The 25,630-nt window shown below is 44.5% G+C and overlaps 1 protein-coding gene across 1 annotated transcript in view; it reads left to right on the top strand.

Moving 5' to 3' along the window:
* Nucleotides 1-25,630, top strand: part of LOC311098898 (uncharacterized protein) — a gene marked incomplete at both ends in the record, with an annotated part of 49,758 nt that overhangs the window by 9,001 nt on the left and 15,127 nt on the right. Inside the window, 4 exons of the mRNA XM_084139446.1 lie at nt 2,106-2,225; nt 2,978-3,070; nt 3,227-3,445; nt 9,092-10,381. Of these exons, the coding sequence (XP_083995572.1) occupies nt 2,106-2,225; nt 2,978-3,070; nt 3,227-3,445; nt 9,092-10,381 (1,722 nt within the window). The remainder of the gene's footprint in view (nt 1-2,105; nt 2,226-2,977; nt 3,071-3,226; nt 3,446-9,091; nt 10,382-25,630) is intronic.

Genomic DNA, 25,630 nt, shown 5'->3' with positions numbered 1-25,630 from the left:
GTGTATGTCCATTACATGAAATCCAAATAAAAATCCATTTAAATTACAGGTTGTAATGCAACAATATATGAAAAACGCCAAGGGGGCTGAATACTTTTGCAAGGCACTGTAGCTGGTAAAGCAGCAGAGCCCTACAGGACTAAACACCAGAAAGTACAGTGAGTTCCCCTAGGCTGGAATTTAAGCTTGAGCTGAGGATGTCAATCATTTATGTCACAGATGGGTTGCCGCCGGAACCTCAGATGCTTTCATCTGGTTGGTCGGTTGCGTAACCGTAGTAACGACCCACGGTGCCGTATTGTCCCCTTTCGTCACTGTCACCCCTCTGCTATGTTCTAGAGAGGGCTGTTTTTAGGGACAGCACCCTGAGACACATTACAGTATAGCCTAGTCTAGGCCAGACATCAACTGACACTTTAGACCATGTGGGCTGTATTCAATGTGTTTGTCAGGTGTTGGAGGTGGAGTTTGTCAGGTGTTGGAGGTGGAGTCCCAACTTTGATCTTACTGTCGACATGAAAAAATACTACAGTTTACTATGGAATACAACAGTACTTACTATAGAATTCTATAGTAAACTGTAGTATACAGTAGAATACTATACTACACACTGTATTATCCCTCGATCATGTGTAGTACTTACTATAGAATGTTATAGTATACTGTAGAATACTATAGTAAATACTACAGTATTATCCGCAAAAACAACACTGTAGTAAATACTACAGTAATGTCCGTAAAAACACTACAGTCCGCAAAAACACAACCCTTTTATTTTACTATAGTAAAAACTATAGTATTTAATTTGCATATACCCTGCCCATTCCCCTCCCCCATATCACAATTTGTGCCACCCATGTGAGAAACCTACATGCCAGGTATAGACGATATATTGTGTTCCTTACAGGTTATAGAAAATAAGTTATGGAAAATTTTCCACTTCTGGAAGGTTTCCACTTCTATGTAAAAGAGAATAAAACACAAACACAGTAATGTCTGCAAAAACACTACAGTATAGTGCAGTCCGCAAAAACACTACAGTAAATACTACAGTATACTACAATCAGCAAAAAACACTACATTAATTACTATAGTATATACTATAGTTTTCTTTTACTACAGTATTTATACTATAGTTAACTGTAAATACTACAGTATACTACAGTCAAGTCTGCAAAAACACTACAGTGAATACTATAGTATTTATATCATAGTATACTATAGTATTGTTTTATGTGGGTGTGTTCAAATACTTATTATGGAAGGCACTGTAGCCTACATTGAAACAAGGAGGGTCATTTTGCCCGTTTGGTCAGTCACCAATTTAGCAATACAAGGGTAGTTAGCTAGCTAATGAAGCAGGCTAGGCAGACTGGTTGAGTTAGCTGGCTAGCAGTATGTAGGCCTGGCTGTATTTTTCATTTACTTTGTCAATACCGATTGTTCCTAGTAATGATATGCTTGTTGTCACTTCACAACTGTCTCTTGTGTAACCACCGCATAGCTAGCTGGCAAAAAATGTAGGATGTAAACAGCAGCATGTAATGTTATCTAGTCAAACTGTAGAGGAATGAGAAACTTACCATTACGTTTCCCATTAATTTAAACTACTGTCATGAAACTGAAAATGTTTGATGTAAACATAGAGAGTAGACTCTACTTCCAAGTAGACGTTTTTAGTTTTCTTCTAGGACGCCAGACAGGCGATCTACACCAGTTTGCACTAGCAGGAGCTGGTCCCAGGCAAAATGGCGTACCCCCACCGAGAAAAATGACGGACCGACTGAGAGGCTGATTAGAACTAGAATTCCTATCTATACTGTCTTTGGTGGATACTTGTGATACTGTATCCACCAAAGATAGTATATCATACCTGTGAAACTTTTGAAACTTTCTTTCCCCTTTAATTTCCGGACAGGGTGCAAAGGCCCCCAAAGCGCCATCGCCTTTGCTCAAATGTGTCACTTTAACTTTAAGGCAGGGGGCAACAGAGCTAGGTGCTTTAGGCTAACATGGTCACATGACATGGTCATATGGTCCTGTGTTTGACATTTGATTTTCAGTCCTGATGTTGATGTTCAGTTTTTTGCCTCTCTTCATTGCAGGCTCCAGTATGATGCCAGGAGGACAGATGGGGACGGGGATGCAGTGGCAGGAACCAATGGGAGAAAAACGTCCCTGTCCAACTGGACAACAGTCTGCCTTCAATGCTGACTACCTTTCAGGTGAGTCCTTTTTCCCCTTTTCTATTCCTCTAGTGTTTTATGCATGCTCAACAAGTCAAAAAGGCAGTGAAAAGGCATTTTGTGGAAGGACAGGTTTCCACTGTTTCTATATCTGAACATATTTTACTGCCATTAGTGTTTTTCGATTCTGTCATCATCAATAGCCTAAGATGCTAAAGATCCCTCTGTGGCATAGCCTACTAAGCTTTCTAGGCACCTAGAGCTCCCTTGATTCAGAGGGGTTGGGTTAAATACAGAAGACACATTTCAGTTGAATGCATTCAGTTGTACAACTGACTAGGTATCCCCCTTTCCCTTTCCTTTCCAAGTATCCCTGGCACAGCCTGGGCACTCTTAGCAGTGTAAACTGGGCATTACAGTGTTGCAGGACACCTAGTTAAAGTGAGGCTGTTGTTGTTGTCTTCTTGTTGTTGTCTTCTCTGACCATCTGGACATTAATATTTCATGGCTGACTGAGAGTTAACTGAGTTATGTGACTGTGAATGTGATTACCATCTCCTTTGGGGTTTTTAGCCTGGCTATTGATTTGTGTCTGTGGTGTACTCATCTGTCATTGGTAACTGACATCTGATATCCCCTGATATTCTCTCTCTCTCTCTCTCTCTCTCTCTCTCTCTCTCTCTCTCTCTCTCTCTCTCTCTCTCTCTCTCTCTCTCTCTCTCTCTCTCTCTCTCTCTCTTTCTCTCACTCCCCCCTCTCTCTTTCTCTCTCTCCCCCTATTTCATCTCCAGGCCCAGTGTCTAGTATGATGGGGATGCCTGGTGATCAGTGGGGGAACCAGAACAAAGGAATGAAGGACAGCAACATACCAGACTCTCTCATGGGTACTGCTTAGCAATACTGTACAGTGTTTATGTAACACCAGCATGTAGTGCTTATTACTGTGTCTTATAGCACAATAGAGTAGTAATAACCTGTGTAATAGAGTAGTTATAACATGATATGTAGTATTAACCTGGGTGTCTTAATTCCACTCCCAGGTTTCTCCCAGCCAGGGATGATGAATATGAACATGGGTTCAGGAGGTATGGGGGGCATGGCTCCATTCCAGACAGGCATGCCTCCTATGGGCAACTCTAAGAAAGCCGCTCCTCTGTTTGACTCTGAGCCCCACAAGCAGTCCCAGGCCCCCTTTAAGCCCAATGACCCGTACCCCTCTGCCCCAGGCCACAACACCCAGTCCCAAGACAACTCTGCAGGTAAGAGGTTGTCTCACACAGAGCAGCTAGGTGGGGGGCCTGGCGTGGGATGTCCAGAGGTCCAGTCACCAGTTAAAACACGGTATCAAATGTTAGGAAATCAAATAAGTTTGGATGATGATAGAGCTTCAATTTGACCGTGAACAGGGTCAACTGTAGCCGTCACTTTTTCCTCAAAGTGCCAGACTTCAGTCATCTTCATCCAAAGGGAAGGTTTTAGATACTGTATATTACCTCTGTTTTATTTTTCAAACTAAATGCAGAGCTTGTAGTTAAAAGCCAGCTAGTGGTATTAGTTGTTTCTTAGTGGGGCGGCCATCGGAGCAGAAATCCAGTATTGCTCCGGCTTAAATTATGTTTCACTCTCAGACAACCAGGGTACAACCTTCTGGACCTTTCCAGCCCTCGGCCATCTCTTCTTTGGTTTATTATGCAATACCTCAGACCTTTATGAGACTTTATCAAATTTGTTTGAGAAGCAAGAATAATTATGTGATGAGATACTGTCACGATCGTCTAAGGAGGAGGACCAAGGCGCAGCGTTGAGGGTGAACATATTTATTTAGAGAATGATCACACGATCAAAACAACAGACGATAACGTGATGTCTACGGTTTAACACAAACCAAATAAGAACAAGAAACCACAAATAATGAATGCCTAACGGCTACCTAAGTATGACTCGCAATCAGAGACAACGAGCTACAGCCGTCTCTGATTGTGAGCCACCCTGGCCAACATAGATATACAACAACTAGAACATAAACAAATGAAAACTCACACCCTGGCTCAACATACTAGAGTCCCCAGAGCCAGGGCGTGACAGTACCCCCCCCTAAAGGCGCGGACTCCGACCGCGCCAACCAAATACAACAGGGGAGGGACCGGGTGGGCACTCCGCCTCGGCGGCGGATCCGGCTCCGGACATGACCCCCACTCCTTCTCTAACCCCCCAAAGTACCCCTGGTCCGGTCTGGCCCTGCTGACCGGAGCTGAACTGAACACTGGTGGAGCGGATTGCTCTAGCTCCGGCGAAACGCACCACTGACTTGGTGCGGGGAGCAGGAGCGGGCCGGACCGGGCTGACGACGCGCACCACTGACTTGGTGCGGGGAGCAGGAACGGGCCGGACAGGGCTGACGAAACGCACCACTGACTTGGTGCGGGGAGCAGGAATGGGCCGGACTGGGCTGGCGACGCGCACCACAGACTTGGTGCGGAGAGCAGGAACGGGCCGGACAGGGCTGACGAAACGCACCACTGACTTGGTGCGGGGAGCAGGAATGGGCCGGACTGGGCTGGCGACGCGCACCACAGACTTGGTGCGGAGAGCAGGAACGGGCCGGACAGGGCTGACGAAACGCACCACTGACTTGGTGCGGGGAGCAGGAATGGGCCGGGCCGAGCTGGCGATGCGCACCGTAGACTTGGTGCGAGTGGCAGGAACAGGCCGGACCGTACTGGGAACACACACCACTGGCCCTACGTGGGGATCAGGAACAGGCCGGACCGGACTGGCAACACACGCCAGTACCTCTCGCCGTGCCTCTACATCTTCCACCCCCTCTTCGACCAGTGGCCCCCGTAACCTGGCGGCCTCCTCTGCCAATCCGCTGGGCCGCTCTGCCGCGGTCTCCTGCTGGCCCGTCGTCCACGGCGTTAGCCCCCCCCTAAAAAAATTCTGGGCGTCTCCCCTACCCCTGGACCAGGTCTCCATGTCCCTCGCCAGCCTTTCGCCCTTCTGCCACAATGTCAAGCCCTTCTCTTCCTCACTCGGCTTGACCCAGTCGAGGAGGCGAAGGAGATCTGTTAGGGATCTCCCTGGCGATGGCTCCTGGACACGCTGCTTGGTCACATCTTGGTGGTTTCTTCTGTCACGATCGTCTAAGGAGGAGGACCAAGGCGCAGCGTTGAGGGTGAACATATTTATTTAGAGAATGATCACACGATCAAAACAACAGACGATAACGTGATGTCTACGGTTTAACACAAACCAAATAAGAACAAGAAACCACAAATAATGAATGCCTAACGGCTACCTAAGTATGACTCCCAATCAGAGACAACGAGCTACAGCCGTCTCTGATTGGGAGCCACCCTGGCCAACATAGATATACAACAACTAGAACATAAACAAATGAAAACTCACACCCTGGCTCAACATACTAGAGTCCCCAGAGCCAGGGCGTGACAGATACCTAACCCTCTTTATAAAAAATATTTCCTTAGATAATCTCCCTGAGGCCTAATTTAAGCGCTCAGTTATATTTGGAATAGAGGATTTTTCTTAAAAGATTTATCATGAGCTCCTTCCTCACCTTTGATACTGCTCTCTGAGTGAGGCAACCACATAGACTAGGAGTAATGTGCCTTCAGGCAGGAGGCCAGGCTGAGGCTTTGGACTATGATGTACTCTTTACTTTTTAAATACCAATATTGCATGAAACAAAGATGATAATGCTACCGGATCTCCTGCACAAAGGTGTTTTTTATGGCAACATAATCAATAAAGGACGTTGAGGAAAATAGCACATCAATCAATTAGAGAGGAGAGCAAGGATACTCAATTTAGAAAAAGCCATTATCATTAACGATTGGGGAGGGGAGGGTATTATTCTTTTTCATTTCTCTCTGCCCTGTCATGACAAGTATTGGGGTGGTACTACCCATCAGTATTAACAGAAAAACATGGACGGAGAGAGGATTGCCCACTGTAATGTCTTTATCACAAAATTAAAAAAGTGCATGCGATGTATGTTTTTGTGTGTACAGTATCTTTCATTTATTCATGTATGTATGTTTTTAAAGTGTGTATGAACTATGATTTTATGATTAGATTTTCTTGCATTAATATGGTCTACTACTAACATTCTCCTCCTCAGTGTGTTTGTACTAGGTTCTCCATGTCACATGACCCCTTCCTCTGGGTTCATTGTTTGTCTGTGTTTGTCTATGTGACCTGCCTCTGTTGTTGTTCTGCAGCATGTCTGTTACTTGTACATTCATTCATATGCTCATCTGCTTATGCGATGTGCTGTCAAGTATACAGTACACACCACACTGCTCAGTCTCAGCCAATCTCCATTCTCCCCCTGCCCTGCCAGAGAGAATCACACCCAATCAGCTGCAAGCTCAGAGCATTGCAAACAAAAAAACTGTCTCTCTTAAGGCTAACATGTAATCCATAAGCCTAAAAGTCACATTCTATAAGCCTACTGGCCAGGCCGTAAATAAAGGATAGTGGCGGTTGTGTCAATATTATTTAAGTTTCAAGATTAATTAGGATGCTTACTTGCAGGTTCTTTCTCGACAATGCAATAACTATAAGAAATAATAAAATATAAGAATACGAACATAAAGTAAATGGCTCAGTAGAAAATAAACATTTTAGCATAGGTATAATACAGGAAAGTACAATTTATAGTACATTATTTACACATGTATTAGAGAAAGGTGGGCTTGGGGGCAACTGTTTCAATTGTGCAGTATTAGCAATAGTAAATAAGAGTGGTAGCAGCAATTGTGTGTGTGTGTGTGTGTGTGTGTGTGTGTGTGTGTGTGTGTGTGTGTGCGCGCGCTAAGGTGCGGAGAGTCAGTGCAGGTGGTCAGTCCAGTTCAAGTGTTCAGCAGTCTGATGGCTTGTAGATAGAAACTGTTCATTGTTATCTGACCTCATGCTGCGATACTGTCGTGACGTGACTTTCATTAATCTGATGACTGTTATTTATCAAATCAATAATAATAATATGCCATTTAGCAGACACTTTTATCCAAAGCAATCATGTGTGCATACATTTTTACGTATGGGTGGTCCCGGGGATCAAACCCACTACCCTGGCGTTACAAGCGCCATGCTCTACCAATTGAGCTACAGAGGACCAACTAACTATGTTTAATTGTTACTCGATTAAATGAATCATGTAACAATTAACTCATTAGGATTTGGGGCACCACGGAAGAGGTTGTTTAAAGAGTTACCATCAACTGAATTAAACTCTAGAAGGTATATATATCTATTACATCGATAACAGTCACTTATTAATAATTTCCTCTTATCATATCATCATTCTGAACAGTCGTAAACTTCTTAGATCTGCAAAAACCCCAGCCTTACTCATTATTCAGTACTACACAAATGTGTTTAAGTATTTATTTACTAGTTAACTAAATAATAACACAGAATAAACATACACACTTAATACATGAGAGAAAGGTCCCAGCGGACTAACAACAACACGACGGCTTGTTACAAAAGAGGGTGGGGTAGAGAGAAAGAGAGAGACAAAGAGAGACACAACACTTGGATACATTTGGAAATTACTCTCACAGTAATCATAATACTTTGCACACGAACCACCGCCCGTTTGGAGTAAGAAATCATGAATGTAATTACGTGTGAATGCCTTAGTTCTCAGTTTATCTCTGTCGACACCAAGCCTTCTTGGAAAGGGTTTGGCTGTGTCTCCTCGAATGTAAGGCTCTGATTGTCCACAAGAGGTCACAATGTCCTTCTTCTTAGCTGTACAAGTGATTGTCTGAGAGGGGAGTTTTCTCCTCTCTCCACCTCGTGTTGATAGTCAGAGTTTGAACCACTTTACACGCACAGCTGCAGCCTGGCAATGTTCGAGTCTGGGAGGTGAGGTTATCTTCTTTACCTCGTGTTGAGGTTCAAAGTTCCAACCATTTCAAGTGTGTAGCGACCGCTTCATGCTTTCTGGTCTGATATGTTAATTCTTAACCCATCCCTTTATACACTCTGGTTAAAGGGGTCGTAACTGTCATGCTGACACGCTCACTGATCTCCCTCGGGGCGTGGCTACTTACTTGTGCAAAGTATTATCAAAAACTATAAATCACATTCCTATCTTAACAAAAACACTTTCATCAGTCTTCATATTTCATAAACAACGTAAAGGATGAAAACTTGACATATATAGTGTGTATACTTTTCAAGTTACAGTATTTCCTTCATACCATTTTTAATGACATCACAAAATAGGAACCCAATTGACAATATTGTTCTATAGACCTCCTCTGACCATTCCCCACGTTCATATGTTATAAATATTGTTTCAGTATTCATAATTTGAACATTAGAATTTAGGCGGGAAAAGTCTGTTAGACAAAGGAACATTCCTTTCACCAATACTAGAGGGTAAAGAGAGAGTCCTCTCCTGCTTAAACTTCCGACAGGGCGTGAGGTGTCAAAGACCCCACATCAGTTCCCTCCTCCCCTCTGCGGGTGAGAGGGGTCTGGTAGAAGTTTATCCATTGTAAACCTGATCTGCCCATTTACACCACAACAGGACAGTCATGACAATACTGTCTGCCCAACAGTAAGGGAGTGAACAGCTCGTGGTTGGGGTGTGTGGGGTCCTTGATGATGCTATGGGCCTTCCTCAGGCACCGTTTCAAGTAACTTACAGAAATTCAAAGCTCAAGTCACAATTTGATTTATTGAATAGTTTTTATTTGTAGTTTAAAATATAATTTTCTACTCAGTCGTTGAGTTTCATAAATGTAGGTATGAATTTCTATGAGCAGATAAGATATACCCAGATTGTTTGGGAGATGATTGCCAATTGGTTGTTGGTCTTCTTTACAATGAGTAGTGACATTCCTTCCTCCTCTCTGCTCATCAAAAAGTTTGGACAAACCCAAACCCCTGGGCAGGTGGTGAGTCTGGGCTACAAGCCTCAGAGGGTCTCACCCTCTCCCCCAGCGACTCAGTGGAGGAGAGCCCCAACTCCGACCCCCTCAGCCCCCACGGCTCCCACAGCCAGCAGACTGGCCTTGGGGACGAGAGTGGGACCGAGGGGGTCAACAGCAGCAGCAAGCAGCAGAAGAGGAAGAAAAAGAAAAGGAGGTCCAGGGAGGAGGTGTATGACTTCATGGACAGGCAGCAGGCTCCGGACTCGAAGGAGGAGCAAGGCGAGACAGAGAGCGGAGCCTCGGACTGCCCTCTGAGCCCGTCCTCCCCGAGCAAGGAGGAGAGCTGGGAGTGTGAGATCCGAGGGAGGGGTGGGGTTAGGGGCAGGAAGAATAAGAGCAGGATGAAGCTGCCAGAGGAGTGGGGGCCAACACCCCAGGAGCCCATGACACCCCATGCCACCCCAGCCTCGGTGTCTGCAATGGTGATGGCCTCTGGTCCCTTAAGTTCAACCCTAGAGAACATCTCCTCCCTCATAGCCGACCCCCAGACTAACCCCTTTAGCAGTTTTATAGAGGACACCAAACTCTCTCTCACCTCCACTGCCCCACCCCTCACTGAGAACCCCAAGCCCAGTCACATCCTCAACAAGGACCCTGCCCTTACAGACACTTCCACTAGTAACTTGAACATGTTTGAGCAACCTTCTCCAGCCAAGCTCAATGTAGACTGGGAGGCTGAGGCTCCCATTAAAAACACTGCCTCTGTTCCCCTCCATTATGAACCCATGTGTATTGATGACTTTAAAATGCCCCCTCCCTTAGCCACTAAAGATGTCCTAGCCCCCAAGAAGGAGGAGGCAGCTCTGTCCTTTACTGACAAAGCCTCCTCTGATCATGGCCGTCCTGAGGCCAACGCATCTATTACTGACCAGAGGCAGCTGGGCACTCAGAGCTCCCCAGGCTTCAGCCCCCAGGTCTCACAGACCTTCTCTTTCCTAGACTCTGTCCTGCAGACCCCCCCAGCCAGCACTCCTGCTTCACAGCCACAGGCCCAGTCTCAGACCACCACACCCCAGGGCCCTCCTCCAAACACCACCACCTCTTCTTTCCAGAGCACTCCTCCTCCACTGTTTAGCCACTCCTCCCAGCCTGATCACGACACTCCCAGTCCCCGCCCTGCAGTGGGCTCAGGCCTCAACCCTGCAGCCCTGCCCTTTATCCCCACCGCACTGCCACTCACAGAGCACCAGGAGCCACCGCTGCCAGAGTCCCCCCTGCTGGAAGGTTGGTGACACTGAAGAGGGGACATATCTATCTATCAGTATGCGGGTGAATGATGACATTATAGTGCATGGCTCTCTCTGTGGACTGGGCCTGCTGTTGCTCGGCCATTATGTGTTTAATAGCACTATTAGTAACATGCTAACTAATTACCACTATTCTTTAATCTGACTGCGTCTGACTGAGTCCCTAATGGCTGGGCCTTGAGTCCCTCTATCCTGACTGACTGTCTGGCCTGTCTCTGTAGTGCTGTTATGATGATGATGATCATGATAATAACACATTCATTGCTATGTGTCTGTCTACTTACCTGATTGTGTCAGCTGCCCAGCCCAGCTCGTTTTACCTCCTATCTCTCTCCTTTCTAACACTGTAATCATATACTAATTACTCTACTTGCTCTGTAGATTACTGTGTGTGTGACTCTTGAGTGACTCCACTCTCCTTGGGATAGAATTAGCTAGCTTTCTCCCCCCTGAATGGCATTATCCTAAATTGCAATGAGTAATTATACACCCTAACTCTTTGACATTGACTCAACCTTTCTTCTCTAATCAAAGGGATGTTGGTTTGTAGTGTGATTCTCTCTCTTTCTTTCAAGAGACTGCTTTCTCCCTGACTAAATTATGCTTTTAATTCCTCAAATAGCCATGAGCTGACTGAGGAGTCACTAACTGCTTTTCTTTCACATTCTCTTTCTACTTGTGTATGTGAATTCACTTTCAGAACCATTTTGAACATCTCAAAATGTTCCTGGCTGGAATTCTTAGTTATGCAATTTGACCTTTTTAAAACACACGCACATTTTACTTTAAGGCAATTTTTCATTGGAGATAAAAAATAAAATAAAAAATTGCTCGATGTGCAAGTTGTCATGTAAATGTTTGCATGATTAAGCGAACTGAAATGACTGACAGCTATGTTTTGTCTTTTCTCTCACCCACATGTACTGCATCTCCTGATGATGGCTCTGATGATGATGATGCTAAATAGGTGAGTCACATTTCCATTATTGCATATTTAGATTTCACCTCAGTGGAATAATATGACGTGAAATCCAGTATTTATTTATTTCCTCATTTGGTACAAATGTTTGCCACAGGTTTTTGTAATGTTCAAGATTTATTTTACTTTGCCTCTCACAGTTGTTGAGATATTGTCCATGTCAGGAAAAAGTTGGCACGTTTTCTGGCTAGTTTGCTCATTCAGTTGAGAGTTAGTTTGGCCTAGTTCAGAGACTGTACTGTTCTGTGTTGGTCCTTCTTACTTTGGTTTCTCGGTTGGAGATTCCAAGGACTGCTAGCTAAGTTGCCACCCTGCAGTGTAAGGTTGTTGTAGAGACACTGTTCCTCCTTCCTTGATAACACAGGTGTTTTTGGTTGACAAATGGTGGAAGTCGTTAGTATACTGCTTGTCTGTCTGCACCCCTCACATTCCCTTACTCAACCCATACATCCCCATTCAGAAGTCTGTTAATGGGTTATTTACAGATGACCGGGCAGGCGGGTTGGTGTGTGGAGGGACAGTACAGTGAGGGACTGGCCTCTACTGGCCTCTGTATCCTCATCGCACAACCTTCTCCCTCAATCACCATCTTTGTTTTTCATCCCTCCCTCTCTCCCCCTACCAGACTCTCTGTTTTGCTGCCTCTCCCTCTCTTTCTCTCTCTCCATCTCTCCCTATCTCTCTCTCTCTTCTCCCTCTCTCCCTCCCTCCCACCCTCCCTCCACCCCCCTATCTCCCTCCCTCCCTCTCCATCCTCCTCTCCCTAATGCAATATTGATGGCTGGGACTTTTTTGCAGTTACGTAAGGCATGCAGCCCTTGTCTTTTTATAGCCGGTGATCTGTGTGTGTGCAGTAGGCAGAGGGAGACAGAGGCTTGGTGGCTGTGCGATGCTGCAGTCAGGGTTATCCCACCACGCCACCGCTGGTCTGTGTACTGGTACTGCTCTACTCTGCCCTAATCTGTTCTGCTCTGCCCTGCTCTACTCTGCTCTACTCTGCCCTACTCTGTTCTGCTCTGCTCTGCCCTGCTCTACTCTGCTCTACTCTGTGCTACATTGCTCTGCTCTGCTGCATAGTCATTATTCTGGTCAGCCGAGCACAGACCATCCAGCCAAACAAAGAGACCATCCATAAGAGCCAGCCCAGCCTGGCAAAGCATCACCACTATAGTACTGATTGAGATGGGCAGGGCTGGTGCTCGATATAACTTTCTCTGGAAAGAAGGCAAGTGCTTGTTTTACTTTCGCAAAATGCGGCGCTGTGACTGGTTGAAGATGATCCAATCGCTTTAGAATATATTTTGTGCAACGCCCCTCGGGCAAAACAGCTTCAATGGTATCCTTTCCAGACTGATAGCGCTGCGGTAATCAGAGAACACACCTGTGAAGATTCTGCTTGAGATAGCATTACTGGTTATTTTTAGTCACTGGATAACGTTTCATTATAATGAAAACTAGATAAGTTGTCATAATAATAACCTGAATAGAAAGAGACTCTCTTGATGAATTGATTTTAAGCTTCAATCCAGAGAATATCAATGTAATCACTTTTCACTTGTGGAAACAAGTTCTTGGATCTTGGATTGAGAATAAGATCTCATGTTGGCAGTACAATCGTTTGCGAATAAACTTGACAAACTCAGAGCAAGCATCTCCTTTCAGAAGGACATCAGATTCTTCAACGTACTTTGTTTTCCTTCGACATCCAAATGGATTATATACAACCAGCGGTTTTTACAGTTTATCGAGCGGACAGGAAGCGAGCTCTCTCTGGCAAGAAGAAAGGTGGTGGTGTCTGCTTCATGACCAGTAACAAGTGGTGCGATGGGGGAAACTTGCAAGCTTCTGCTCTCCCGACTTGGAAATAATTGGTCATCAAATGTCGCCCTTTTTACCTTCCGAGAGAGTTCTCATGGATTATCGCCACGGCTGTGTACATCCCACCCCAAGCCGACACCAAAAAAGCTCTCAAAGATCTTCATTGGACCCAGAACAAACTGGAGACCTCGTACCCGGAGGCAGCGTTCATTGTCACGGGGGACTTTAACAAAAGTTTGAGGTCCGTGCTCCCAAATTACTATCAACACATTGACTGTCCAACTAGCGGAAATTCCACTCTTGACCACCGCTATACGCCTTTTCGACATGGGTATAAGGTCCTCTCCCGTCCTCTTTTCGGCAAATCTGACCACGACTCCATTTTGCTCCTCTCAACCTACAAACAAAGACTCAAGAGGGAAGTTCCGGTAGTCCGGTCTGTACAACGCTGGTCTGACCAATTAGAATCCATGCTCCAAGCCTGTTTTGATCACGTGGACTGGAATATGTTCCGGGGCGCCTCTGGGGATAACATCAATGAATACGCTGACTCAGTCACTGGATTAAAAAAAAAATGCATAGAGGATGTGATACTGATGGTGTCTTTCAAAACTTACCCGAATCAAAAACCGGCGAGCCTTGTAGGGAAACTGAAGAAGAGAGAGGCTGCTTATAAACACGGCAAGGTGACCGGGGAAAATTGTATGGTTAAACAGTACAAATACGATCTATGCAGATTGATCAAATAAAATAAAATGTTATTGATCACATACACATATTTAGCAGATGTTATTGTGGGTGTAGCGAAATGCTTGACACAAGTATAGGGACAAAGTGGAGGAGCAATTCAGTGGGTCGAACACGAGGCGTATGTGGCAGGGGCTTCTAACGATCACGGATTATACTGCACACTGCATTGCACACTGTCCTCACCCACCTGGACAAAATGAATGCATATGTGAGGATGCTGTTCATTGACTACAGCGTGTTCTTCAATACCATAGTGCCCTCTAAGCTCACCACAAAGCTCATGGCCCTGGGACTGAACTCCTCCCTATGCAACTGAGTCCTGGACTTCCTGATGGGCCGGCCCCAATAATAGGCCTGACAACCAACAATGATGGCCTACAGAGAGGAGGTAGGCACTCTGACGGCGTGGTGCCAGATAAACAACCTCTCCCTCAACGTCAGCAAAACAAAGGAGCTGATTGTGGACTTTAGGAGGAACCAGGATGGGCACACCCCCATCCTCATCAACGGGGTCGCCGTGGAGACGGTCAAACACTTCAAGTTCCTCGCCGTACACATCAGAGGAGCTGAAATGGTCAAACCACACAGACACTGTGGTGAAGAAGGCACGACAGCGACGCTTCAACCTCAGGAGGCTGAAGAAATTTGGCCTGTCCCTGAGGGCCCTCATAGTGTTCTACAGGAGCACCATCGAGAGCATACTGTTAGGCTGCATCACAGCCTGGTACGGCAACTCCACCTCCGCTGACCGCAAGGCTCTACAGAGGGTGGTTCGCTCAGCCGAACGCACCATTGGGTGCACACTGCCTGCCCTCCAGGACACCTACAACACCAGAAGTCATAGGAAGGCAAAGAAGATCATCAAGGACCTCAGCCACCCAAGCCACGGCCTGTTCTCCCCGCTTCCATCACTTCCATCACGCAGTATAGGAGCATCATGGCAAAATTATTTATTATTGTTTCATTCCCCTCCTGCTGCTCCCCTATGGACATTCCCTCTGACGCTGTAATAAACTCATCTAATCTAATCCACAATAGGCCTGAAGCTGGACATAAATATTGAATGATAGGAGGATCAGAACTAGGGCACTTGAAAAACAATAGAATTCATCTAAAATGCTAAACATTTGTATGAGCTTTTTCCCTTAAAAAGGGTTCAGCCACTTTACCAGGTCACTATGCCCATATGGACGGCATTCTTGTTGTAGACACTAGACATTGCTTTACATTACGTTGCTCCCACAGTGAGGTAACATACTGTGGTATGATAGCTACTAGCTGAAACGTTGTTTGTATGATCAAAACATACTATATGTACTGCAAATATGAGGCTATTCACCATTCTGAGCATTTTGATTAGAAAACAGCTTCCTCAAATTTCTGGTGGCAATCATTGGCTATTAGGGGAATCAATTGAAAGATATCTAATTGTATTTGTTCTGATTTCTCAGCCAGACACATTATGTTTACAAAGCCAAGATAAACCCTTCACAGCCACTGTGGTCTTTTTCCATGTTTCAAGCGTTTCCCTTTTTTTACCCTATTTTCGTTTGGGGGCATAATTCGGCAGAATGATTGGATTTTGTTTAATTAGTGTGTCCGCTTCAGTCCGCTGCACCATCAGATGTGTGTATTAATGACTCTGTGGCTTCATTAGATGTGACACTGTATTTGGCTTAATCTAACCCAATTTTGTTGCCATTCCACAAGATAGATTGTAAGCTACCAATGAAGACGTGGGAGGGGATGAGTGTAGTGAAATGAGTCTCCATCTTTTCTATTGTCCTTTCTCTCCATAATTTTGCATCCTCTCCACATCCCTACCTTTGCTTCTTCTCTTTCCTTCTTCATTATTTGTGTTCATCAATCTTCCTCCTCCTCTCAATCTCTCCATACTTCCTTTGCCTTTTCTCTCTCATCCTCAGACGTTACGTTCCAACCCCTTTTCCCAGACTCCCTGGGTCGCTGAGACGACGTGTACCGTAATCATAGCAGCCTATTTCTGACTGGGAGCTTGTTGCCATGGATATGGGAGGTGGTTTCCGTGGAGATGGAACTACTCAAGACTGCCAGGGAAAAAATGGGGTGTGACAGTCAGGAGGTTGGATGCCAGAAATAGAATTCTCTGACAGACTTCCTCTTTGCTCTATCCCCCGCAAGACCACGGACTGTAAGCTGTATATTATCACTCTCCCCTCCTTTTCTGAGTTCTGAGGCCCTCCCAAAACATCCATGGCATATTGTAGATGGCTGAGGATTGCTACTGCACATGGCCCACCAGCCACCACCCTCCTCATTTCCTTTTCTCAAACAATGACTTTCTGTTGGTTTTGAATGTTCACCTTGTAAAAAGTATTGTCACACCAAAGGCTGTTATAGTCTGAGGTGATTGAGCCTGGTCTCATAGACTAGACGTAACATAGTAAATGTAAATTCGGGACACTCAAATTAGTATGATATGTTACGTTTGGTATGGTTACATAAGACAGATGTTTGCTTAAGGCAAAAACGAAAGTAGGGTGGTTGGTCGGGTGTATAACGCAAACGTCTAGCAACCCAAAGGTGGCGCGATCGAATCTCATCACGGAAAACTATAGCATTTTAGCTCATTAGCAACTTTTCAACTACTTACTATTTTTTTGCTACTTTGCAACTACTTAGCATGTTAGCTAACCCTTCGCCTAACCTTAAACCTTTCAGCTAACCCTTCACCTAACCCTAACCCTTTTAGCTAACCCTTCCTTTAACCTCAACCCTAACTTTAAAACTTTAACGTAGCTCCTAAATTTAACCCAAACCTTAACCCTAACCCCTGACCCTAACCCCTAGCCTAGCTAAAGTTAGCCAGCTAGCCAGCTAGCTAGAATTCGTAACATATCATACGTTTTGCAAATTCATAACATATAGTATATTTTGCAAATTCGTAACATATAATACACATTTTAATTCGTAACATATCATACGAAACTGGGTGATGGACATCCACAAATTAATACATACCCTTACGAAACGTAATATATCATACTAAATGGACTGTCTTGGATTTATGTACAGAATAATACAAAATGCTCTGAAACCAGGTTGGGTGATTGTGCTCAGTATAATTGTTTCTTATACTGGTATGCTAACATTCAACAAAGCAATATTTGCTCACACTGGACACAGACATATCACATAGAGAGTGGTACACTGGAACATATAGAAGATGGCTTCATAGTGGCATCAGTGGCTATTATAATTGGGGTCCATTTCCTGTAAGACCATTTTTCGTTCCCTGCAGTGAAGCATTGTACTTTGCCTTGAACTGAAATGATTTGTGCAATGTTTATTTGGACATACCTCTGTATGTGTCTGTATGATTAGGAGAAGAAAACAACGTGGATTATGTTTAACATGGATTATGAGTGTTCTTAAAGCTTGAGTAATATTTCTGTGAGAGATGTAAGCATAAACAGACAGAATATGTTGGACATGGGTCTTGCATAACAATGTCCATTCATGAGACGCAGTCCCATTACCATGGTGTAATGAACAGAGAGAAAAGCTCTGTTTTGGGAATGTGGCTAACTGTTGCTGTCATTGGCTGACTGTGGCTGTTGTTGACTGTTGCATTGTGTTGTGTGAGTTTTCCCTAACTGTGTCTGTATCGGGCTGTAGAAAACACTGCTGTTTGGTAACTATATACGTTGACCAGCTGAAGGGTGGGACTAAAAATAACCAAAAAACAAGATAACTGATGTAAAATATACTGTGTCCGTAAAATTTATATAGTATGTATAAACTGGAAAAATATATGGGAGATTGGAAATGATGCAGATAATTACATTGATAGAAGCCACAATCTACAGTGCCTTGCAAAAGTATTTATCCCCCTTGGCGTTTTTCCTATTTTGTTGCATTACAACCTGTAATTTAAATGGATATTTATTTGGATTTCATGTAATGGACATACACAAAATAGTCCATCTTGGTTAAGTGAAATGAAAAAAATAACTTGTTTCCAAAAATTCTAAAAAATAAATAACGGAAAAGTGGTGCGTGCATATGTATTCACCCCCTTTGCTATGAAGCCCCTAAATAAGATCTGGTGCAACCAATTACCTTCAGAAGTCACATAATTAGTTAAATAAAGTCCACCTGTGTGCAATCTAAGTGTCACATGATCTGTCACATGATCTCAGTATATATACACTTGTTCTGAAAGGCCCCAGAGTCTGCAACAACACTAAGCAAGGGGCACCACCAAGCAAGCTGCACCATGAAGACCAAGGAGCTCTCCAAACAGGTCTGGGACAAAGTTGTGGAGAAGTACAGATCAGGGTTGGGTCATAAAAAAATATCTGAAACTTTGAACATCCCACGGAGCACCATTAAATCCATTATAAAAAAATGGAAAGAATATGGCACCACAACAAGCCCACCAAAACCCACGGACCAGACAAGGAGGGCATTAATCAGAGAGGCAACAAAGACACCAAAGATAACCCTGAAGGAGCTGCAAACCTCCACAGCGGAGATTGGAGTATCTGTCCATAGGACCACTTTAAGCCGCACACTCCACAGAGCTGGGCTTTACGGAAGCATGGCCAGAAAAAAAGCCATTGCTTAAAGAAAAAAATAGGCAAACATGTTTGGTGTTCGCCAAAAGGCATGTGGGAGACTCCCCAAACATATGGAAGAAGGTACTCTGGTCAGATGAAATTAAAATGGAGCTTTTTGGCCATCAAGGAAAACACTATGTCTGGCGCAAACCCAACACCTCTCATCACCCCGAGAACATCGGCAGGGACTGGGAAACTGGTCAGAATTGAAGGAATGATGGATGGCGCTAAATACATGGAAATTCTTGAGGGAAACCTGTTTCAGTCTTCCAGAGATTTGAGACTGGGATGGAGGTTCACCTTCCAGCAGAACAATGACCCTAAGCATACTGCTAAAGCAACACCTGAGTGGTTTAAGGGGAAACATTTAAATGTCTTGGAATGGCCTAGTCAAAGCCCAGACCTCAATCCAATTGAGAATCTGTGGTATGACTTAAAGATTGCTGTACACCAGCAGAACCCATTCGACTTGAAGGAGCTGGAGCAGTTTTGCCTTGAAGAATGGGCAAAAATACCAGTGGCTAGATGTGCCAAGCTTATAGAGACATACCCCAAGAGACTTGCAGCTGTAATTGCTGCAAAAGGTGGCTCTACAAAGTATTGACTTTGGGGTGGTGAATAGTTATGCAGGCTCAAGTTTTCAGTTTTATTGTATTTTTTCTTGTTTGTTTCACAATACAAAATATTTTGCATCTTCAAAGTGGTAGGCATGTTGTGTAAATCAAATGATACAAACCTCCAAAAAAATCCATTTTAATTCCAGGTTGTAAGGCAACAAAATAGGAAAAATGCCAAAGGGGGTGAATACTTTCGCAAGCCACTGTATCTGCAATATTATAGATGATCTACCCACTAAACAAATAAAAAATAACTACGTTGACCAGTGAGGCTTCAGTACAGTGCATGTGGATACTTATCTGAACAGTATTGAGTCAGTGCATGAGTAAAATTATGTGCTCAACAAAAAAAAGGGCATTATTATTTTGCAGTGATTGTGTGAATTCGAATGTGATATTATTGAAATATAATATTGCTTACGCTAGCGGGACATGATCTCAGAAGTTGACAATGTCCTGTCTGATTCCAATATGTTTAGCATTTTCTCTGTATTTGTCTTGTTCTCCATCAACCTCACTGTACTGTACTCATTCCCCTTGTTATCCCCTCCTACAGTAAATGGGGGACTGTTTTGGGGGGATTATCTAATCTTCATTCATTTATATTTAATTAGGTTTTATTTGGCCCCAGTCCTCATGGGGCTGGAGGTGGGATGGGGGCAAGGGGGTGTCATCAGGGATTGAATAATCACTGCCTGCCTTCCACGACAATTGCCAAGAGGGAGGGGTTCTAGTATCTAGTCCAGGACTGAATCAGTGACGTTGGAGTGAACGTTTGGACACAGTGTTTGTGTGAAGAAAGTGGGCGGGTGTGAATTCAGTTCAGAGAGGTTTGATGAAGTCTGGATGATTTAGATTTAGGGTAAAGGGTAAAGATATTTTTTTTATTTTTTTTGTCACATACATCGGATAGGTGAAATTTGTTGTTTTACAAGGTCATCCATAGTAGTACAGCAACCCTGGAGCAAATTAGGGTTAAGTGCCTTGCTCAAGGGCACATCGCCAGATTTTTTACCTAGTCAGTAAAAGGTATTCAAATCAGCGACCTTTCAGTTACTGGCCCAACGCTCTAACCGCTATGTCAATGGAGAGTTATCACACACTCTTTTCGAGGCCAGTCATTCAATACCTTCCTAACAGAGTAGCCCACAGCATGTGGCTACAGCATAGGGGAGGAACACAGTGTCCGCAACCAAGTGCACAAACAAAACACAATAAACAAAAGAGCCAAATGGTCCAGAGCCAGGAGCCAGAGATGTACACCCAGGGCCCCTGATGGGGGCAGGAGGGCAGGGCGGATGAGAGGGGCAGTGGGTACAGTAGTGGGCATGGAGCAGGGTGATAGGGGGAGGAATGGGAGATGACAGAAGAGTATCGAAAAGCACATTATACCACCAGAACCGTGGAGAGATGTGTAGCAGTAATGGATGCTGTTATAGAGAGGACAGATTCATTCAAGTAGAATGGCAGTGGAAACTGAGGCACTGTACCCCCCAGAGCTACTCTCTCTGTTTTCTATGTTTCTACTGTAATGCCAAGCTGCCTGTAAATGACGAGTCAGAGCTGCGGTTTATAGGACACCAAGGGAGGGTGTGTGTATTAGTTTTTGTGTGTCAGTGACGTACATTTGTGTGTGCGTGACGTTCATTTGTGTGCGTGTGGGTGTGTGTGTGGGACTGAGCTTACTGGTGGGAGGCATGAGTCGAGAATCTGCTCTAGCGAATAGGGATATGTTCAGTGGAGTCATGTGACCAAAGCTCTGTTAGGGCTGTGATGTCAGAGAGAGGGAGAAATGGAGAGAGAGAAGGAGAGGGAGAGAGAGGGAGCAGCATTCAGTTCAGCCTCAGAGCCTCATCTGATCAGTTCAGAGCACAGACACAGAGAGAAACACACAATTACTACACTCGCACACATAGACTGCGCTTCACAGACGCACCATATAACACAGATATAGTACATTACCAGCCTTCCTTACCGCCAAGGGAAGATTCATTTATTTTGCTGTCTAGAAGAATATAGAATATCCATCAAAAGGAAGCAGCAGAGAGAGAGAGAGAGAGGTGAGGATGTCTTCTCTCTCCAATCAGCAGCAGGGTGGTGGTGGTGGTGGACAGCGCTGTGAGTACACTGAGCTGGGCAAGGTGCCCTCTGTCTCTATGGCGTCTCCTCAGCAGGCCCTTCAGGGCTGGGACCGGCAGCAGGACCAGATAGGACCACAGGGTTTCGGGGGCAGCCCAGGGGCACCCAGGCTAACCGACGAGGACAAGCTCTCAAGCCTCTTTGATGGACCATCTGGATCAGGGTTCAAGGTGGAGTCGTCTGACCTCAAGGTGCCAGGGAGGATGGGTGTCGGACTCGGCCCGTCTTTGGGTCTGGGCAGCGCCGGGGAGAGCCCCACAAGTCCCCTCTCCTCCTCGTCCTCTCCAGCCTCACCCGGGAAACTCCTCCCCACCCCAGGACAAAAACACAGGGCCAATGGAGCCACAGCCCCACTAGGGTCCCCTGCTATGCAGCAGGATGCCTCACCATTCCCTAACACACAGAAGGTGGACAACTGCGTATGGAATCCCTCCTTCTCTGGGTTGCCCCAAACAGGCCTCAAGCCTGCTGTTCAGACTGTTCCTGCTGCACCTGTACCTGCAGCCAACTACTGTGTCATTGGTGTTGTCAACGACAACTACTCTAAGGGTGGAGACTGCACTGTGTCAGGATTCTCAGAGGACAGTGACGAGGACATGGGGCCTACTTTACCTCGAGGAGGAGGTACCGAGCAACAACACAAAGCCATGAGGCGCGCTATGTCTGACTGCTCCCACCTGTCTGTGCCAGGTAGCTTGGACTTTTCCCAGTACCCAGGGCAGCCTGGCAGACTGGTGGACGACCTGCCCTCACCTGGAAGTAACGTTATGGGGTCCAAGTGTCCACATTCAGCAGTTCAACGCTCTCTGACAGTGGGGGAGGAGAGAAAGACCGTGTCACCCACACTTTCTCCTCTGTCCCCACTGAGCCCTGTCAGGGCCCCCAACTCCCCTCCACCCAGGAGAGGTACTGGTAATGGGATGTCACAGAGCCAGAGTGAGAGTGTCCTACTGCCGGTTCCCCTCAGTGGAAAAACCTTCAACAGCATCAATACCAAAAGCTCCATGGAGGGTAGGTGACTGTGATTTGAGGCCTATTCCTCTGTGTTTGGAACTGCTCTCATTATTTTTTAAATAAAATGTTGCTCATCATTGACTTAGTTCCCCTTTCTCTCATTGATAATTTATCTACAGTTCTACAGTCATTTAAGTACATAGATTTGGGAGTTGAGGTTTATTTGTGATGTCTGATGATATAGATCAGTGGGCAGTGGTATTTGTCTAGGCTGGAATAGTTGTTTGTTTCATCGACCATGATTGAGTGCTGAAAGACAAAATGGAGGGAGCCAAAAGAAGAATGGATTTAATATATATATATATATATATATATATATATATATATACATATATAACAGCATTAAATAGTGTTTTTGGGTATATTTACACTAGGATGATTTGCTTCTGGTTTGAAGATAGCAGCACAATTTAAAATTCAGAAATAATTATATAAATGAAATTTGTACATCCATTGTTTTGTCTAGCCTTTTGTTTTGACAAAATGTCAAAGGCACCTGAATACCGTCATTGAAGAGTCAAGTTCCTCTGAATATATGAATGTCTATTGAAATGCTGAGGTTCATTTACCCTCTCAAACCCCCATCTTCAAATGACTGTGTTGTTTAGTGATACATAACATCAAGTGGCACTCCATCGATTGGCTAGCACGAAGGGAAGGGTGTGTGATTGATTTGAAATTGAGTCTGGGTATTCATTTAAACAGAGAGTAGTAATTTCTGGTGGTACCATGTGGGGACTCCTGGGGATGCTTTCAGATTGCATGACTACTCTATGTTATTCATATACACACTTAGATTCAGTAACACTAGACAAGCAGGCAGTCTGGAGCCTGAGGCCATTTTGCTTGCAGTATATACAGATGTCGGATCTTAATATGACCCATTTAATCGCAGGAGGAATATAATCCTGCAGCAGGAGGATTTGAATGAAAATTTAATATTTACAATCGCCGCCAGGTGGCAGCTGGAAACGGTGTTTGTAGACTATACAATGCAGTACCATACCTAGGAGACTATGGTTTGGGGAAGGCTCTGCAAATCAGCTCACCTCATACCATCAAGTATCATTAAGTATTCTCACGGCTTGATAAAGCATTGTGAACTGCCATGGCGTTGTGGTCTGAGCAGCACACTTCAGCTCCGAGCATCATGAGTTCACGCCCAGTGCTGGGCAATTATTTTGACATGGAAACTAATGTTGGTGTAGCCCACTGTGATTATTTAACAAATCCAAAGGCAGCTGCCTTAGTAGGTAGCACTTCTCCAGTAGGTTTCTGCCATTTGGGATGAGATTTGAAGGCAGCATCATGTGAGAACGCATTCACATTCCACCGAGCGCAAGACATTTGTAGCCACTGTAGCAGCGTGAGCAACTAGTGCTAGCAATTCAGTGAATAACTATCCCAAAATGGAAATATATGACACGAATAATAAGTAAACAAGCAACAGAATCAATCTCATCATTACCTGTTAATGAATGAAGTTGACACCGACGACAATAATTATCCTACGGTATAGAGTCCTCCTCTCGCATATTGCTTGGTCTGCTGCTCCATCATTGTGAACATGACAGGTAAGCTTGCATGCATGATAACATACAGCCTATGATTTTTTGAGATAGCTAAATAAGCTATGTACTGACTGTTTAAGAATGATTAATAGCCAGAATAGTGGTGTTTCACTGTGAAGCTAATATTGCATTAGAGCTGATGTTTTTTTTCTAATGAGTAGGCCTGCATTGTGATTAATTCATACAACTATCACACCAGTGCATATTATAAAATTACACCATTGTTCAAGATAACATGGTTTTATATTAATTGATTACTAATATTCAAAGGTGATATGATGAAATATAACTAGATTAGAAGGCCTAAATGCATTGGATACAAAACAAATACTGGCATGTGATTAAGGATAACATGGCCAATATACAGTACCAGTCAAAAGTTTGGACACACCTACTCATTCCAGGGTTTTTCTTTATTTTTACTATTTTCTACATTGTAGAATAATAGTGAAGACATCCAAACAATGAAATAACACAAATGGAATCATGTAGTAAGCAAAAAAGTGTTAAACAAATAGCCACCCTTTGCCTTGATGACAGCTTTGCACACTCTTGGCATTCTCTCAACAAGCTTCACCTGGAATGCTTTTCCAACAGTCTTGAAGGAGTTCCCACATATGCTGAGCAATTGTTGGCTGCTTTCCCTTCACTCTGCGGTCCGACTCATCCCAAACCATCTCAATTGGGTTGAGGTCAGGGGATTGTGGAGGCCAGGTCATCTGATGCAGCACTCCATCACTCTCCTTCTTGGTAAAATAGCCCTTACACAGTCTGGAGGTGTGTTGGGTCATTGTCCTGTTGAAAATCAAATGATAGTCCCACTAAGCCCAAACCAGATGGGATGGCGTATCATTACAGAATGCTGTGGTAACCATGCTTGTTAAGTGTGTTCTTGAATTCTAAATAAATCACAGACAGTGTCACCAACAAAGCACCCCCACACCATAACACCTCCTCCTCCATGCTTTACGGTGGGAAATACACATGCGGAGATCATCCGTTCACCCATACCGCGTCTCACAAAGCCACGTGGTTGGAGCCAAAAATCTCAAATTTGGACTCCAGACCAAAGGACACATTTCCACCGGTCTAATGTCCATTGCTTGTGTTTCTTGGCCCAAGCAAGTCTCTTCTTCTTATTGGTGTCCTTTAGTAAAGGTTTCTTTGCAGCAATTTGACCATGAAGGCCTGAACAGTTGATGAACTGAACTGTTACTTGAACTCTGTGAAACATTTATTTGGGCTGCAATTTCTGAGGCTGGTAACTCTAATGAACTTATCCTCTGCAGCAGAGGTAACACTGGGTCTTCCATTCCAGTGGCGGTCCTCATGAGAGCCAGTTTCATCATAGCACTTGATGGATTTTGCGACTGCACTTGAAGAAGCTTTAAAAGTTCTTGAAATGTTTCGTTTTCACTGACCTTCATGTCTTAAAGTAATGATGGACTGTTGTTTCTCTTTGCTTATTTGAGCTGTTATTGCCATAATATGGACTTGGTCTTCTACCAAACAGGGCTATCTTCTGTATACCCCCCCCCCCCCCCCCCCCCACACACACACACACACACACACACACACCTTGTCACAACACAACTGATTGGCTCAAACACATTAAGAAGGAAATAAATTCCACAAATTAACTTTTAAGAAGGCACACCTTTGAATTGAAATGCATTCCAGCTTACTACCTCATGAAGCTGGTTGAGAGAATGCCAAGAGTGTGCAAAGCTGTCATCA

The sequence above is a fragment of the Coregonus lavaretus genome (genome assembly GCF_964263955.1).
Source record: "Coregonus lavaretus genome assembly, chromosome: 23".
Taxonomy (NCBI): Eukaryota; Metazoa; Chordata; class Actinopteri; order Salmoniformes; family Salmonidae; genus Coregonus; species Coregonus lavaretus.
Note: the sequence above shows the minus strand (reverse complement) of the source record. Positions and strands in the feature narration are given on the sequence as shown.